The sequence below is a fragment of the Neopsephotus bourkii genome, unplaced genomic scaffold (assembly GCF_033783945.1).
Source record: "Neopsephotus bourkii isolate Nb327-2 ecotype Australia unplaced genomic scaffold, CSIRO-AGI_Nbou_v1 NB_891, whole genome shotgun sequence".
Lineage (NCBI taxonomy): Eukaryota > Metazoa > Chordata > Aves > Psittaciformes > Psittacidae > Neopsephotus > Neopsephotus bourkii.
Window position 1 is genome coordinate 214,181 of NW_026901385.1, and position 18,709 is coordinate 232,889.

Genomic DNA, 18,709 nt, shown 5'->3' on the forward strand with positions numbered 1-18,709 from the left:
GCAAGTCTGGCCCAAGAAGCACCAGGGAGGGAAGAACAGCAGTTATCTGACCCCATTTATGGTGCAGAATCATAGAATAAGAATTTAGGAATCTCAGATTCAATCAGGTGAAGTTCACCCCATCATAGGCTGCTTTGAGAAGGTCATAAAGAGAAAACTCTGGATTCATGGTTGAAAATGGCCTTAGTTAAGGCTTTAAACCAACAAAGCATTGAAGCAAGAAGAGCCATTGCTCAGTTAATGTTCTTTATTCCAATTCAAAGTACATTAGAAACAGCACACAGGACCAGCAGCAGCTTTCCTGCCAACTCAACCCCATCCTCTGCTGTCACCAGGTCATTCAGCTGTACTATTAAAGTAGGTGATTGCAACAAGTCTTCCACGCGCCACGCACTCACTCACCGGCCACATTAAATAGGTTTCCAACAGAATAAAAATAGATACACCCCAGAATACAAAAAGTTTCATTTTAAGTTGTTTTTTTTTCTTTTTTTTTTTTCACTAAAGCCTTTATACAAATCGATAAAAGGGTGCACGAGTTCCTAAAATTTTAGGTACATTTTTAAATGAGCCTTTTTTTTTTACTTGGTAAAAGGATTCATGTTCCTGTCTTTGAACAGAATAGGATGGCCAAAATTGCAAAGAAACAAAAGTCCTAGGTAAATTTACAATTTATACATTTGTTCTGGAAGTGATTCCTGCACCGAGCACATCCCATTTTTCCCCCAAAAGAGCTGTGCACCCTAAGTTCCAGTTCAGGGGTCTCCTTCTCCTTGGAAACCAGGCTGGGAACAACCCACACAGGAATGGTCCCAACCGAGCCAAGAGCCCGAGCATGGAAGTTGTATGTCACTCCTTCTCCAGCAGGGACACCCGGGATGAGGGACTGCACTACGAGCACAGTGGAAGCAGAGCACTTTCCAGCTGGGACTTGGCTGAACCACTGAACTCCGAACTCTGGGACTGGAACAGGGGAAATGTGGTGGTCTAAAAGGGTTGGGTTTGGTCAATCCAAGCTAGCATGATTGATTGATTGACTGACTGCTACCCCTATGGGTGCAGCCCAGCAGTTCTGTCCATTATTCATGCTGGGCTCCACAGCAGCATCTCAGAACCTGCCTGAAGGTGACTGATCCCCAGTCCACCTATTATTAGCATTGCATGGAGGTGACTCTAATCATCACATTCATTAGTACAGTTCCTTTCACACTATCCCTCCCCATCCACCTACTCCCTGGTGAGGTCAAAGGCTTCAGGTAAACCTCTCAAGGAGATACTTGAGCTCCATCCCCACCGGACAGTGGCCATTCGAACAACTCAAGGACAAACTAAATGAAAATGCTGCCCAGCAGAAACAACACGGCACCTGTGTTTGCAAGAATGAGCTACTGGAGACATCCTTAGGACAATTTACGTAAGGAAAAGCAGGGCAAATCCATCAGGAAGCCAGAAATGAGGCGTAAAGAGCTCAGGGGAGCGCCAAAGAGAATGACATCCTATTTTGTACAAGTCGAGTATTTCACCCAGAGACAGCTGCCTTGTTTGGGGTTATTTGTGGGTTCTCATTTCTTTCCTTCTGTCCATTATCTATTCAGCTGTTGGATTTTAACTGATCAGGTTAATGCTGAACATGTATTCCAATTCAAGGCAATAAAGTTTTTCTATTCATCTTCAATTTGCTTTAGATAATCTGCTATTGCCCAGATTTTGGCAAGTGTATTTCTTAGAATTCTAAAGATCTTCCCGTTTTTAAGGCTAAACTAAGAAATGTTAAATGCTTCTGTAAACATTTCCTCTTCCTCCCTACAAGTTGCACAATTTGAAGTCCAACTGCAATTTAAAATGAGGTAATTTTTGTATACTCAGATCTTAGAGTCCTTTTTGGGACTAGCTGAGGTGTGCCAATCCGAGCGCTGATCCAATTGGAGTGGGAGAGCTTCCACAGCAGGGAACACACTGGCTCCAGCAACTGTGCTTCAGTTAGCGATCTTCTCAATCTCATCCAAGTCGTCCGTATCCAATCTGCTGATCTTTTTGCCTAGAAAAATGACGAAGAATCTCATCAGGGTTTGTAACACAGAGAAGGGAAAGCTGCTTCCTTCAGCTGGGCTCAGGGAGATGAGGTTTGTCTTTGAAGAAGAGAAGCTGTGTGGAGACCTCAGAGCAGCTTCCAGTGTCTGAAGGAGGCTAAAAGGATGCTGGAGAGGGGCCTTTCATCAGGGACTGTAATGATAGGACAAGGGGTGATGGGTTCAAACTGAAACAGGGGGAGTTCAGGTTGGAGATAAGGCAGAAGCTCTTCCCTGTGAGGGTGCTGAGGCGCTGGCACAGGGTGCCCAGAGAAGCTGTGGCTGCCCCATCCCTGGCAGTGCTCAAGGCCAGGTTGGACACAGGTGCTTGGAGCAAGCTGCTCCAGTGGAAGGGGTCCCTGCCTGTGGCAGGGGCTGGAGCTGGAGGAGCTTTAAGGTTCCTTCCAACACAAACCAGGCTGGGATTCTATGACTGCACAACACATAGCTGATGTGTGGTTAGTTTAAGGCTCAACAAACACCCATTAGATGTGCTCAGAACACAGCTAATCAAAACCCTACAGAAAGAACTAAGTTTAAAGAAAGAAGAAAGTTTGAGGGTACATACTGAAATGCTCCTGGATTCTGTTGAGAATGTTCATGCTGTGCTTGCTGTCTATCATGTTAATAGCCAGTCCTCGCTTCCCAAAGCGACCCGTACGTCCAATTCGGTGCAGATACGTCTCATTGTCTGGATTTCCATCTTTATCCACAGGAAGGTCAAAATTGATAACAACAGAGACCTGCTCCACATCAATCCCTGAGAAACAGAAAGCATCCAATGGCAGATCTATTAAACCACCTCAGAGCAGAAGCAGCTGCCTCTGGCCCAACCCATGGGCAGTTTGCTCACCATACCCAGGTTACCCAACAGCACAAATGGACAGGACAAGGGGTGATGGGTTCAAACTGAAACAAGGGAAATTCAGGTTGGAGATAAGGCAGAAGCTCTTCCCTGTGAGGGTGCTGAGGCACTGGCACAGGGTGCCCAGAGAAGCTGTGGCTGCCCCATCCCTGGCAGCGTTCAAGGCCAGGTCTCTGTATTTTGGCACATGGTTATTTTAAAGACTGAGGCTCAGCAGTTCCAAGCAGGCTCCTCACAGGATGGACTTTCTCATCTCAAGCTGCAGGAATCCTACAAGGAATCCTGTGTTTGCCCACATCATCTTTATATGCACAGCCCTGGTCAGCAGGAATGACTTTAAGGACCCCAATTTGTCCAGACTGGGACACTCAAGGATGCAAATTCTTTCCAGAAGCTTATCTGTTATGTCAGGAACTGCTGCTTCAACCCAGCCCAGCTCTGCCATGCCCTACCTCTAGCACAGACGTTTGTGGTCACCAGCACCTTCTCTTTGCCCTCTCGGAAGCGCTCTATGACCGCAGCTCTCTGCTCCACCATCATCTCCCCGCTGAGCAGTGCCACCTGATGGCCTTCCTTGGAGAGCTCTGCTGCCAGCCACCCGGCTGTCTTCCGAGTCTGAAACACAAAGTGAGGTTTGTGAGCACCGAGCACCAGCAGACACTGCCGGGATTATTGGGACATTCCCAGAAAGGACTCACATGGCAGAAGATCATGGCCTGGGCAATGGTGATTGCACCATAGATGTTACAGAGAGCCTGGAACTTCTCATCTCTGTTACTGCACAGAACATAGTACTGCTTAATAGTGTCCAGAGTCTCCTCCTCTCGCTTCAGTTTGATGATGTTTGGGTCAGGAACAACTTTCTGAGCAAACTTCCACACGGAATCCTCAAAGGTGGCTGAGAACAGCAGCATCTGGCAGTCCCTGGGGAGCATTCTGCAAGAGAGAGCAAAATGGGCAGGGTTCCCGTGCACCACTGTCACCCCCCCCCACCCCAGATCTCCTGATGGGATTAAAGCCATGAGCAAAGCAGAACAATAACCTCAGCAGAGTCATTCCAGTGGCTGGAAGAGCTAACGCTAATCTCAGCAACACCCCATCGCTCCCTCATGGACCAGTGGCATCCAGACTTGCCTTCTTACCAATGAATAAACCCTGCTCCAGGGACAGGCTTTTTAATTCTGTGAGAAAATGAAACTGCTTGTCACCCCCTGACACTGCCTCTATTAACCAGCTGGATTAGAGCTAAATATATCAGTTTAATCTTGTTGCTTCATCGGTGAAGACACCACTCAAGAATCTAACCCTGCTGTCTCTTGTGTTGCAGAAGAGCTGTAATTAAAGGCACCAGTATCACCTTGGGCAAGGTACAGCCAGCCCTTACCTCTGAATGCGGATGCTCTGGTCCTGATGGCCCTGCGTTGCTATCATCACATCAGCCTCATCCAACACAAACACTTTGATTCTCTTGGGATCTATGAATTTGAGCTTGGAACACCAGTCCAGCACAGTGCCAGGAGTGCCGATCACAATCTGCTCCGAGATCTTCTGACCTCTCTCCACTGTTGGGATAGAAAGAATGGCTTTTGTAAGGCAAGCTGCACAGTGGAATGCTCTGCCCCTCCCTCAACCAGTCTCAACTGCTCCACTGTTGGTTTAATGTACTGCACCCAAAGAACATTGTAGTCTCATTTCCAGTCTCATTTCCAACTCTGTACTCACACTTATTGCCTCACTCACTCTGCATCACTGTACTCACACTTATTGCCTCGGACAGCATAGGCAAGTTTCAGCTCTGGATAAAACCTCCCCATCTGCTCAATCACTTTTCCTGTCTGCAGTGCCAGCTCATACGTTGGGGAAAGGCACAAACACTGGTGGGACAGAGGGATAACATGTTTGAGATGATCAACACCACAGGCAATGCTATCACACTTGCTTATGATACCCCCTATTTATCTCCTCACAGATCACCCTGCGTGATGCAAGGCAGGGACTAACAGGAACAAGTTGTGACCAAAATCCACACTGTTTGCATTAAAGGTGCTTTGCTAAGATCCCCAAATCCCCATTCCCTGCTAAGCAACAGATCACAGAGACAGGTTCATCAAACTGTGAAATCACTATCAAAGGTCTCAAGAGAAGCCCAGCTTCTTCACTAGGTGGCATTTCACCACCACAAGCCCCTGCAACACTCACATCCCAGAAGACTTACCTGTGGATACTTGTTCCCAGGCTCCACACGACTGAGCATGGCCAGGACAAAGGCAGCCGTCTTGCCAGTGCCAGACTGAGACTGTGCAATCAGGTTCTGTGGGCTGCAGAACACACAGCAACAGGAGCTCAACCAGAGGAACCACCCAGACACGTACTCATGGGTTGAAGGACAACAAAACCCCAGCGAGTGGCATTGTAATGCCTTTAAGAGCTACCACTGCTGTGCAATGGTGCTGCCTTTGCCAGCTTCACTCCATAGGGCACAGAAGGTGGTTTCTGGCCTTTACCAGCCTTCATGGAGCTTCCGAAGGAAAACCTGTCAGTACTTTTCCATTTCATACATCTCCCCCTAGTGTCTTCCCACTGAATGCATTTCAGCTCAGGGAACAGAGAGGAAATCCCCAACGCACCTCAACTGCACCCATGCACTCAGGATTGCTGCATCTGCATGAGTTTCTACCCTACACCAAGTAGGAAAACTGGACTGACCTCAGCCAAGCACTATGGCACTGTGTTCAGCACCAGCCCCAGGAAACGGGCAAATCCAGGGTGCCACAGAAACACCATGGCACTGGAAACCTTTCACCATGGCCCAGACAGCTTCCCCACCTTCACCCTCCCATCCAGAGCTCAGTAACAGCACAATGCATCTTTCAAATCCTTCCTGCACTGGAAGGGAGTACAGGATGAGTACATACGGCTCAGCAAGCATCATGGGCAGCGCGTTCTCCTGTATCTTAGATGGTCTGTTGAAGCCCATGGCATAGACTCCTTGCAGGAGCTGTGGTTTCCTGAAAACAGAGGTTTATACTGTCACTGAGAGCAGCCCTGAGGAGAAGCACCTGTGACAAGTGACACCCGTCACTGTGTACTCCAGCCCAGAACCCCCCGTGTGCTGGGCTGCACCCCCAGAGCATGAGCAGCAGCTCAGGGAGGGGATCCTGCCCCTCTGCTGTGCTCTGGGGAGACCCCCCCTGCAGCCCTGATCCAGCTCTGGGGCAGCAGCACAAGAGGGACCTGGAGCTGCTGGAGCGAGGCCAGAGGAGGCCATGGAGATGCTGCGAGGGCTGGAGCAGCTCTGCTCTGGAGCCAGGCTGAGAGAGCTGGGCTGGGGCAGCCTGGAGAAGAGAAGGCTCCTGAAGGGGAGACCTTAGAGCAGCTCCAGTGCCTAAAGGGGCTGCAGGAAAGCTGGAGAGGGGCTTGGGACAAGGGCCTGTAGGGACAGGCCAAGGGGAATGGCTTGAACCTGCCCGAGGGGAGACTGAGCTGAGCTCTTAGGCAGAAGCTCTTCCCTGTGAGGGTGCTGAGGCGCTGGCACAGGGTGCCCAGAGAAGCTGTGGCTGCCCCATCCCTGGCAGTGCTCAAGGCCAGGTTGGACACAGGGGCCTGGAGCAAGCTGCTCCAGTGGAAGGTGTCCCTGCCCGTGGCAGGGGCTGGAACTGGATGAGCTTTAAGGCCCCTTCCAACACAAACCACTCTGGGATTCTGTGATGTACGGAAGTACACTGGAGTTTCATTTGTGTACAAAAAGTTAAAGGAAAAACCCCCTTGCAACCACTCTTGGAGCTGCCCCTTTCTGTGCACCCACTACAATCGCAGCAGTGAAGTCTCTGTGCAGACACAAGAACTGACAGCAGGAGGTCTGCAGAGCAGGTTTGCAAACCCCCTCTTTACTCAGTGATGCTGCACACCTGCCTTCCACAGCTACATGGATAACCTTGTGTCAGAGTTCTAAGGCTGCCACTTGTTCCTGTAGCTGCTCCTTGTTCTAAAGCAGCTTTCCCAACCACCCAGGAATCCCAGAGCAGAAAGCATTAATCCTCTCCTTTAGGTCAATCCCTTTTTCTCAGCTACACCTCATTTTAACACCAAAATTCCCACTCCTTGAAGACTCAAATATGGGGCAAAGCAACCTCAGCATACAAGGAACAGAATGAAGTGGAACATCATGAAACCATTGTGAGGACTTCAGGAAGCTGTGATGGATTCTGCAATACAAACTGTCACCTAAGAAGAGCAGGGTGACACTGGCTTAGCGCACAAAACTGGCAACTGATAATCAGTTTAGCTCACTGTGACTTCACCCAGTGATCTGTGGCTTACCCCAGCACTCAAACCTAATGCTGTGGTGACACTGCTCATCATCAGGTGCTCATAAATTGCTTTTTGGCCTCAGCAGGCGCTTGTGTAGACAAGGAGATCCAAGAATAGCCTAAAATTCAGGTTCCACTGCTAGTGATCTCTTAGCTGATGACCTCCGAGGGCTCACTGGAGTGCTGCAGTGGTGCTCAGAAGCAAGGGCTTTCCTTTCAAAGCAGGTTACAGGTTTCCTGCCCAGCACTGCCTGCTATTAAGAACTTCTCATTCAGCCCAACATGCTTTTTAAATCTCCCATATTCCTTTCAGATGATGGCTGAACAAAAGCTCTTTGAAAACATAACCCTGTGCTGCTCAAAAGCAAAGACACACAAAACCCAACTCTGCAACAGTTGCCAAGGATACACCAAACCCTAACAAAATGAAGCCTCAATTAGTCTGGCTGGGCCCATCATTAACTCCCTTGGATTATTTGGCTTCTGGAAGATGGGAATTAGGCTAACAGGCTGCTCAGGAGCTCAGGTTTTCTATGCGTTAGACATTCAACCACTCACATTAACACAGCAAAATGACATCCTGATGTTTCCCAGTGAAGCCTCATGGGCTCCCACTTCCCTGTGGAGCTTACAAAAGAGCAACAAGCCTGGGATCATCAACATAAGCAACAGGACAGCTCTTTGTCATGTTATGTCTTAAATACAGCTAGCACTGCTCTGGAATCCCCACTGGAAAAGGTATTCAATAGGGAGTAGCCTTTCCAGTACATAAATCCGATATTGCCAGCAGAGAAGAGATAAGCTTTTCCCTTTGTGCTACTCACTGCTGCTGTGGGGCCTTCACAAACAACCAACAGAGAACAGGAACAGAAGATGGTTGTGTTCATTCCTTCCACAAAGAAAACAAAGATCACGTATCCCAAAACACTGCTGTACTGCTGGAACACCTCCCTCCAGTGCTCCCATATTTGCAGGAGCAAAACGATGGTGCCTCTAGCACAGAAAAGGTCTCTTTGCAATTCACACACCTTGGTGGGACAGCCCTCCCTCCTCTCCTCACCTGAGATCTGTGGTGCATTTGAAGACCAAGACCCACATGTTAAAACTCAAGAGTAGTGTTGCTAGAGCTGATGATAGAAAGCAGTGCTGGCAGGAATTAAAACGAGCTTGTTTTGGATGGAAGCCTTCACAAGGCACCAGGATAAGATCATTCTCCTTGTTTTTGAATCATCAATTTAGTAGGGACAGGACAAAGGGAATGGCTTGAACCTGCAGAGGGGAGACTGAGCTGAGCTCTTAGGCAGAAGCTCTTCCCTGTGAGGGTGCTGAGGCACTGGCACAGGGTGCCCAGAGAAGCTGTGGCTGCCCCATCCCTGGCAGTGCTCAAGGCCAGGTTGGACACAGGGGCTTGGAGCAAGCTGCTCCAGTGGAAGGGGTCCCTGCCCATGGCAGGGGTTGGAGCTGGATGGGGTTTAAGGTCCCTTTAGCCCAAACCAGTCTGGGATTCTGTGATTCCATACCAATAAATGATATGTTAATTTATGAATGATAAATGTGCAGTAACTTGAAGCAGAAAGGCTATCTCCTGCCCAGCCAGGGAACGTCACAGGACACAAGGAGAGGCTCCAGCTCCAAATTCCCATCTGCTCTTGCAACCTCACCATGAGTGAGTCAGTGCAGCTCAAGAGCGAGGCTTCCCACGACTGAGTGGGCCACACAGTACACTGCAAACCCCAGTCACGAGCGAGCCTGCTGCATGTTTCTGCTCCCAGGTTTAAGAGCTCAATGCAGGAAGCCTCTGGCTCAGCCCAGCATGACCCCTCCAGCAGCTCTGAAGCAACCAGCACTTACAGTCGCAGCTCCTCAAAAGACTTCACGGAGTAGAGAGGGGATGTGGGGTCCCTCTGCAGCACCTCCACCTGGTTTGTGGTGTCAACCAGGTTACTGCGGATCAGCTTGTTCAGCAAGGACTGGGCAGCTCTGTCCTCTAGGGAGATAGGAGGGAGAAGAAAGAGAACTCAGTCCCACCCTGCTCCACTGGGCTCTAACTGGCTTTACTGAGCCAGCTAAAAAGGACAAGGTGGATCCAAACACTGCCCTTCTTCATTACAGAGCAATGGCATAAGCAAACCTGAGTGAGAAACCTATCACAGTATCATAGATTCCCATTTAATAGCCAGGAAGACAAACAAAAGTGAGCACTGGTTTAAGGGGGAGCTTAACAGGTACAGAACACAAGCTCCCTGAAGACAGGAATTAAGATACAATACGCTCAGGGTCTAACTGGAAGGCAGGGCAGGTCTGAAGCCTCACTATTACCCAACATGGGGGCAGACAGAAACCTTTTAGGGCCCTTTTTTTTTCCTTTTTAAAGGAAGTTTTGAGGACAAACTGGACTTTGAAAGATGCCCAGGCTGAAATGCAGCAAGGGCTGAGGATAAACGAGTACAAAGCAGGAGGTTAAACTGCTGCACTTTAGGGTTCTGCTAATAAAGCTGTTTTCTGCTATCCCCTTATTCCTCTCCACTCTAATCCAGGAGGCTCCCAAGTTATTCCAGGACCCAATGGCCTTAAAGGCATTATGGAGGAAAGACATGTCTTACAATTAAGTCCTTGGGGCAGGATACAAGCTCAGCCATCCCAAGACATAAGGCAGACTTACTTGAAGTACATACAAAATCCATTTCCTTCCAACATTCCCTGCCAAAGGATTTTCCAAGGCACCACTTACCCTTCTCCTCATCCTCTGTCTTCTCAATGTTATCATCTGCCTTGACAACAGCACCTAAAGCCAAACAGGTTTGGGGTAGATGTAAGCTCAGGCCTCAGCAACTGCCCACCCCAAGGAGTTTTAGGGTTCTAAGACTGTGGGACAAGCTCATTTCCCTGATGGGAACAGCTCTGCTCTGTCTGGGTGTGGAAGAAACCCAAGGTATCACTTGCTCCATGCAGCCAAACTGCTCTTTATCAACCACACAACAGATTCTGCTCCTTGAATACAGCAAACCAGCATTTAACAGGTTAGCCCAGCAGAACCAGCATGTGAAGCTTTTAATCTTAGCTTTATATTTCCCCTTTCCAGAATTCCTTAACTAATTAGGAATCTGGCAATGGAAGAACACCATCCCCTTTCTGGCACCATTCCAGTGGCTGTCACTCACCATTGGCATCTGGTTTGGATTTTTCCTCCTTCAGGTTTAAACTGCTCAACTAGAGACAAGGAAAAACACAACATCAGAGCTGTGCTGGCTTTGGACAAGGGATGTAGGGACAGGCCAAGGGGAATGGCTTTACCCTGTCAGAGGGGAGACTGAGCTGAGCTCTTAGGCTCTTCCCTGTGAGCTCCCATCCAGGACCCACCACCAGCTAAATCCACTGCACAGCGCCCACCAAACCCCTGTGCTGGGAGGGAAATGGGATGAGGTCCCTGCGGTGAGCTCCACTCCGTGCGCCCGAACAGAAACACAGCTTTCTCTAGGCTGCAACACGGAGAAGGGAGCTGTTTCCTGGCCCTGCATCCCCACTCTCCCCCAGCCCTGCTGGTGGCTGGAACCGGAGCCAAGCACGGCCCCAGCAGCCGGACACGGTCCCGCTCACCCAGGGCTGCTTCCACCGCCCAAACCGTGCTGGGGAAAGCAGCCTTGGGCCCAACCACCACCCGGGGCACGATCTACCGCTCTCCAACCCTCAAGTGCAGCGCGGGGGAACACAAAACCCCAGCCCCACACAAATACCGCTCTTATCAGAAGAAACCAGAGGAAAAGGGGGATTTGGGGGCTCCTGGAACGCAGCCCGCAGGGAGGACGAGCGGCAACGGGGCTGCGCGGGCAGGGGGGTGCGGGGCCTCGAGAGACGAACGGGACTGGAAAGGGGGAGGAGAATAAAGAGGGTTCAGTGCTAATAAAGGGGTTTCAGTGCTAATAAAGGGGTTTCAGTGCTAACAAAGGGGTTTCAGTGCTCCCGAAGCGGAGCGCGGGCCCGGGGCGGTGCTGCCGCAGGGCCCCGCGGCTGCGGCACGAACAAACCGGGGGGGAACGGGGGCTCCTCCGGATCGGCGCTCGCTGCTCCAGCGCCGGGCCCCGCAGCCCCAGCCCCACTCACCGACTCGGCCGCCGCCTCCTGCTCGTCCACAGCCAGGGCCCAGGAGTCGGTGGCCATGTCCGGGCCGCGGCTGGCACCGGGTTCGCCCTGAGCAGCCGCAATGGCGCCGGGAAGGGGAGAGCGCCTGCGCCGCCACGGCCCCGCCCCGCCCCGCCCAGCCCCGGCCCCGGCCGCAACCGCGCTGTGAGCGCCGCGTTCCGGGAGCGCCGCGTTCCGGGGGGCAGGAACAGCGCTGGGGGGGGTAGGGATGGATGGAGGGGGTAGGAATGGGTTGGGGGGCAGGAATGAATGAGGGCAGGGATGAAGGGGGGAGGAACGGATGAAAGGGGACAGAAAAAGATTGGGGGTAGAAGTAGGTGGGGGCAGGAATGGATTGGGGGGTGTGGAGGGGGAGGGTCGGGAATGGATGGAGGGGGCATGAATGGATGGATGGATGGATGGATGGATAATGGATGGGTGGATGAGTGGATGGATGGATGGATGGGTGAATGGAGGGATGGATGGAGGGGTGGATGGAGGGATAGATGGGTGGATGGATGGATGGATGGATGGAGGGATGGATGGATGGAGGGATGGATGGATAATGGATGGGTGGATGGATGGATGGATGGATGGATGGATGAGTGGATGGATGGATGGATGGGTGAATGGAGGGATGGATGGAGGGATGAATGGATGGAGGGATGGAGGGATGGAGGGATGGATGGATGGAGGGATGGATGGATGGAGGGATGGACGGATGGATGGAGGGATGGGTGGGTGGATGGATGGATGGATGGAGGGAGGGATGGATGGATGGATGGAGGGATGGATGGGTGAATGGAGGGAGGGATGGAGGGATGGATGGAGGGATGGATGGAGGGATGGATGGGTGAATGGAGGGATGGATGGAGGGATGGATGGGTGGATGGATGGATGGATGATGGACGAGTGGATGGATGGATAATGGATGGGTGGATGGATAATGGATGGGTGGATGGATGGATGGATGGGTGGATGGATGGATGGATGGGTGGGTGGGTGGGTGGATGGATGGATGGATGAGTGGATGGACGGATGGATGGATGGATGGATGGTGGTGTCACTGTGCATTCTGGGTTGTGCTGTGGTGTGGGGCTGTGCTCAGGCTGTGCTCTGTGCAGTGGGGCTGGCCCCTCAGTGTTTGGGATCAGGACGTGGGTTTCCCACTGTTATAAAAATTCTGTCTTGGCCATGATCTGATTTAATTAATCTTTTATTACAATTGATTAATATGGAGAGGCAATAAGCAAGCAGCGCTGGGTGCGCTGGGGAGTCTCCGCTCCACCCAAGACGCACCCCGAGATTTCTGGGGTACAGTGTCTTATACTCCTCGGTCTTGGGTTTCAGCCAATCCTGTCGTCTCCTTCACCCCAATATCGACGTGGTTCCTTTTCATTGTTCTCCTCCTGTTGCTGGGATCTTATCTTTGGGTGAAGAAACGTCTTAAAAAGTTATTGAATTCCTTGGCAATGCATTAACAGGGAATGTCTGTCACAAGCTTAACCACCATCTCAGCCCCCCTAAATTCCATTGCTTATGTAGTTACTTATTCAATACACAAGTTTCACCTCAGCCTGTAACAGGATGTATCTCTTGATTACCTAACCCCCTCAAGGCATTCAAGCAGTTAAACAAAGTACCCCTGTAGTTAGCAAAGCGTTTGAGACATTCAAGTAGTTAAACAAAGTACCCCTTAAAGTAACAAAGTGTTTGATTAGGAAGGATTATTCCTTTGTTTCTTCTTCTCTTTTATCGCTGTATTGACAGGAACATCTATCATAATCTGATCATTCTTATACGTCCCACACATGCTACAATGATTTCAAGGATTTCCGATTCCAGCGCAGGTACAATGATGACAAGGACTCCTAAGCCGCTGACTCGAATCATTCCTGTATGCCTCACACCGAATCCCGCTGGGAGCCGGGGCCGGGGCGTGTGTGAAGGAGCCGCAGGTGGAAAGGAGCTGCGGGACGAGCGGCAGCGGCAGGAGCAGCGCTTCGTGCCCTGCCTCTTGCTGCGGGGCAGGGGCTGGCTCAGCCCCGCTCTCAGAGCGGTGCCTTCGGGCTCGGGGTGAAGGTGAGCAGAGGGAACAAAGCCTGGGAAGAGCCCGCGGGAGTTCCTCGTCCTGGGCAGCGTTTGTGCTTCCTTGAACCCAGTGGGGAGGGAGCAGCCCTCGAGGGGGGGCCGGATCTGGGTTTTACTGCACGGTCAGAGGCCAAGCCCGCAGCATCAGCCAGAAGGCCCCAAGACGATGGTTGCTTCCCTGTCCTGTTAACAGAGGCATGGAGCCACTTCGTTGTTCCCACAACTCAAAACTGCCCAGGTGAGCTCCTACCTCCTTCTGTGCCCCAGGACCCTGCCCACACCTCGTGGAGCGTTGCTGGTGTCAGCACATGAGCACAGGCCCTGCTCTAAGTGCTCCTCTGATGGTTCTTTTCCTTCCAGCTCACCCCCTGATTGCTGATTGCTGTCACCTGATGCTTTCCCATTGGATTCCGTTTCCTCTTTGGAAGTGGAAGCCCCGTGTCCCTCTGTCCATCAGACCCCCCCTCCCCAGCCACACGCGTGAATTTGGGGTGGGCAGTTGCATTTGCAGAGGTGACATCAGGGCTTTTCCTTTGCCATGGCAACTCATCGCAGTGCCCGGGAGGATGCTGGATGCAGGAGCTGAACGCGAGGAGGTTTTCAATGGGAGCAGAGCAGGGAGCCAAAACAAGTCTGAGACATTAAATAATGAGGGTAGAATGAAAAGGAACAGGGGGAGAACCCCCTGCATCCCTGCTCCAGCTCTGGGGCAGCAGCACAAGAGGGACCTGGAGCTGCTGGAGCGAGGCCAGAGGAGGCCATGGAGATGCTGCGAGGGCTGGAGCAGCTCTGCTCTGGAGCCAGGCTGAGAGAGCTGGGCTGGGGCAGCCTGGAGACAATGAGGAGTGAAGGCTGCTTTTGAGCATCCCTTGGTGATGCAGCCTCACCTTCAGCACCCAATGTCAGCTCCCCGAACCAGCTCTGTTTCTGTTCTCCCAGTCTCCCATCTCCATGCTGGATCTGGCTCTGTTATAACTAAATGTGCTGCAGCTCCCAGATTTGTTGGTGTGGATCCCAGCATTTCTCCTGACATATGTTATTTTCTTCTCAGGAGCCAGAAGCCACAGCAAACAAACACTTTAACTGGCACTGGGAACACGGGACATGGGTTCCTCAGTGCTTACTTGTCTAGAGCTGTAAATCCTCAAGCTTCAGGGCTTAAGCCAGGCTCTGGAGCTGGGTTTAGTGACACAGCTCTTGTCTGGGTGTCTTAGAGACAAGGGGAGGGAGAAAACGCTCTGGGGCCATCTGAATGCAGACACAAAGGGAGATGTGGGGGTTAGAGGGTGGGTTTGGGGGCTTGGAGTGCTGCTGGTGGTGGCTTTACTGCCCAAGACGGGTCTGCGGTGGGACAATGGAACCAGCCAGATGCGCGGTGGATCCATGTCTCAGCATAGGGTGAGGCAAGGGGAAAGCACTCTGTCCTCCTGCAGCTCATGGAGCTCTTCCCCATGGAGGTGATGGTGTTTCCAGTACTGGTGAGCTACCTGTCAGCAGCAGCAGCACCAGTATCACTGAATGTAGGTACCAGCTTTACCCACTTGTGTGCTCAGAGCCAGGCTCAGGTCCAGCTCTGCTCTGGGGCAGTGGCCCCGGTGGGGCCGTTCCTGCTGCCTCAGTTTCCCCTTTGCTCTACAGGTCGGGTTTTCCTGCACTGCAGTGTGATGCGCTTGGGGCAGGGGCTCTATCCCACATCAGCACATCCCCCCGGTCCAGGGGGTCCCTCTGTGTGCCCACAGCTTGGTGCTTGGTGGTGATGAGCTGAGACGGGGACAGCGACCATAGCATGGGGGGGTGGCTGGGGCTGTGCAAGAGGCTGGTGAAGGGTGATGCATCCTGATTTGGGGGGGCTAAAGGAGCATCCTTCGGGGTGCGGGGTGGGGGGAGAAGTGAAACGGGGTCCTTCCCATCCCGGTTGTGGAACATCCCGGGAATGGGTCACATCCCCCTTTGTCTCCCAGCCCTCCATGTGAGGAGCATCTCCTCCACCGCTGAGCCCCGGGGGGCGGGGGGAGCAGAGAAGCCACTGGGGTGTTTCGGGGTGACTGGTGCGGTCCCTCCCGGCACCGCTGCCCCACAGAGGACCCCGGGAGCGGAGGGGATGCCACAGGTTGCTGAGGGCTCTGTTGTGCAGCGCTCCCCCCGCCAGCCCTGGCGCTTGCTCCCTCTCCCTCTCCCTCCCTTTCCCTCTCTGTGCTTATCTCCCTCTCTCCGTGTCTTTCCCAGACAAAAGCAGCCTGAAGCCGTGCCTGACGCCTTCGGGATTTCTCCTGCCCTTCCTGCCCCCAAACCCCGCTGAGGGCAGGCACAGGGGGTGGCTGGAGCGGGTCAAGTTGCTCCAACCCTCCCCATCCCCTTCCTCCTCCTCCTCCTCTTCCTCCTCCTCTCTCTCCTGCCAGGCAAGGTAAGACAAGCAGTGGCTGCTCTCCAGTTGCTTTCCGCACCTCTCTAGCAGGCTGGGCTGTGTGTGCTCCGCAGGGCTCTGTGTGTCTCCGGGTGTCTGTGTGTGTGTGAGCGGGCTCTTCCCTCCCCAGGCTGTGCACAACCTCAGCACAAAGCTGCTCCCTGAACAGATCTCCCTGTCATAATATTTCTGCAGGCACAAGCCCACACTTTGCAAGCTGCTGCTTCCCTGCCTTGCCTTTTCCCAGCTGGATGCGGAGCCTCCTCAGCATCCCTCTCCTCCCAGAGCTGTGCAGGCAGCAACAGTGACCGTGCTCTGTGGATGGGGAGGATGCTTCGGGGGGGCCAGGCTGGTGCTCTCCTGGGTGGGATATCCCAGCTCTGGACACATGCTCTGGGATAAGGGAGGACTGACCTTGGCAGGGAGAGGGGGGACCCTGAGCCTCCTGGTGAGGCTCAAAGCACCGAGGACCTAGCTTGGACTTGGTGCCTGGGGGGATGGAGAAGGGCTGTGCTGCCCCTGGGGACCCTGTGTGTGTCCTTGGCTCTGGATCCATCCATGGGGTGGCTGCTGCAGGTCCAGCACACTGAAGGGCGTTTGGGCTCAGCCCAGAGCCAAGCAAGGCAGGGGTTAACCAAAGCCTGTGTCAGAAAAGCTGTCTGCCCATGGACGTAATTGATGGTTCCAGAAACAGGGCCTGGGACGTGAATCATGGCCCTTGGGACCCAGCTCTGGGGCCAGGGGGTGACTGACAGACGGCACAACGTGCCTGTGCTTGAGGCTGTCAATCCCAGTTCAGACGGGTGCTGCATCACCGGTGCCACTGCTGGGGGGCTGGTACCACGGTGTCACCCCCAGCAGGTCCGCAGCGGTGCCGGGGTGAAGCACGGTGCCTGTTCTGCTGGTTTCCTGCTTGGAGTTGGAGGGGAGGGAGAAGATCCTGGAGCTTCCCAGGAGAGGTTCCCACAGGTCTCTGTGGTTGTAGAACCCCAGCCTGGTTTGGGTTGAAGGGACCTTAAAGCTCTTCCGGTTCCAACCCCTGCCACGGGCAGGGACCCCTTCCACTGGAGCAGCTTGCTCCAAGCCCCTGTGTCCAACCTGGCCTTGGGCACTGCCAGGGATGGGGCAGTCACAGCTTCTCTGGGCACCCTGTGCCAGCGCCTCAGCACCCTCACAGGGAAGAGCTTCTGCCTAAGAGCTCAGCTCAGTCTCCCCTCGGGCAGGTTCAAGCCATTCCCCTTGGCCTGTCCCTACAGGCCCCTGTCCCAAGCCCCTCTCCAGCTTTCCTGCAGCCCCTTTAGGCACTGGAGCTGCTCTGAGGTCTCCCCTTCAGGAGCCTTCTCTTCTCCAGGCTGCCCCAGCCCAGCTCTCTCAGCCTGGCTCCAGAGCAGAGCTGCTCCAGCCCTCGCAGCATCTCCATGGCCTCCTCTGGCCTCGCTCCAGCAGCTCCAGGTCCCTCTGGTGCTGCTGCCCCAGTGCTTGTGTCCTGTGTCTCTCCCATAGGTGCTGCCCTCAGCCAGCGAATCCCCTCCCTGCCCCGGGACCGGAGAGCGCTGCCTGTGCCTGGGCTCTTCCTGCAGCGTTCCCATGGCTGCTCCGGGGGCAGGGGATACCGGATCCTGGCTCGAAGGGTGTCTCCTGTCTCGGGTTTGCCTCCCGTGGGGCTGCCCAGCAGCTCCCATAGACCCCAGCGCAGGGCCGTGGTGCTCCTGCTGTGGTGCAAGCGGGTCCGTCAGCAGCCGGGCCGCTCCCGTGCATCCCCGCAGGGCACGGGCTGTAATCATCCCGACGGGCCGCTGGGTGTCAGTGTTGGTTGGGACAGATGAAGGAAGGATGCTCACCGAGCTGCCATAAACCCGGTGTGAGCAGCGCGGGATGACCCGGGTCCGGCTCGGACCTGGCGCTGACACATCCAAGGGAGCCCATGTGGGGCTGGTGAGGGGCTGCAGTGGGGTGATGCGGCCGTTCAGCACCCAAACCCGTGTCCATCACCTGCAGCACCGGGGTGGGCTGCACACGGCTGCCTGTGTGTCCTGTGCAGCCAGAGCTGCCCCTGGACCCCTTCCCATGGGGATGTGCCACAGGCAGGACACGGCTTTACCCCGGTTATCCAGTGCTGGAGTGGGTCTTGTTGGCTGTAGGTGCCATGGACCTGGTGGTGGTGGCACTGCAGGGACCACAGCCTGCTCCGGGAGCTGGGCCGTGTGCTGGGTGCTCAGTTTGCTGTGTGCTAGTCAATGGGTGAAAATACACCTTAGAAGGGCATTATCCTGCCTCTGTCTTTGATACACGTGGTGGAAAGCCGGGTGCTTTGAGGGCACATCAGTGCTCAGAGATGCAGATGCACCCAGGCAGTGCTCCGGGCATTGCACCCACTTTGCAGGCACCCAAACACCCTCTGCACCCCTGCCCTTTGCAATCCAGCCCCAGACATAACCGAGTGCTGGGCAGTGGGTGCTGCCTGCACTGGGGATGGAGACTCCGCACGTCACAGGGACCGTCTGCAGACGTCGGAGCAGCGTCAGCACCTTCCCCGTTAATCCTGCACTGGAACTGGCTGGGATGTGAGCTGGAGCAGGGCAGCACGGTGCCAGCGTCACTCCCTCCTCTGTGGCCATGGAGAAGAGCAGGTTGTCAAGGAAAAAGCATTTACAAAGCAAAGGGAAAAGGCAGCATCCTCATGTGCCATGTCCTGAGTGGGACAGTCGGTGCCCCCAGCCCTGAGCTGCTCCCCAGCCCGGTGGGATTATGGATGTGGGGTGTTTCTGCTGATTCAGGTGGCTGAAGGCATTTGCCAAGGGTTTTCCCTTCTCCTCCCGAGATGCCAAAGGCAGTGTGAGGGTACGGGTCA

The 18,709-nt window shown here is 53.7% G+C and overlaps 1 protein-coding gene across 1 annotated transcript; it reads right to left on the reverse strand.

Moving 5' to 3' along the window:
- Window positions 1–462: 462 nt before the first annotated feature.
- Window positions 463–11,500, reverse strand: LOC133214465 (ATP-dependent RNA helicase DDX19B). The gene is made up of 12 exons (XM_061357370.1): window positions 11,346–11,500; window positions 10,406–10,454; window positions 9,976–10,029; window positions 9,096–9,231; window positions 5,850–5,942; window positions 5,150–5,252; window positions 4,694–4,808; window positions 4,319–4,496; window positions 3,633–3,870; window positions 3,387–3,549; window positions 2,638–2,829; window positions 463–2,038 (listed from the first exon to the last, which is right to left on the reverse strand). Exons 1-12 carry the CDS (start codon window positions 11,400–11,402, stop codon window positions 1,977–1,979), a joined length of 1,440 nt encoding a protein of 479 aa, XP_061213354.1. The 5' UTR covers window positions 11,403–11,500; the 3' UTR covers window positions 463–1,976.
- Window positions 11,501–18,709: the final 7,209 nt, after the last annotated feature.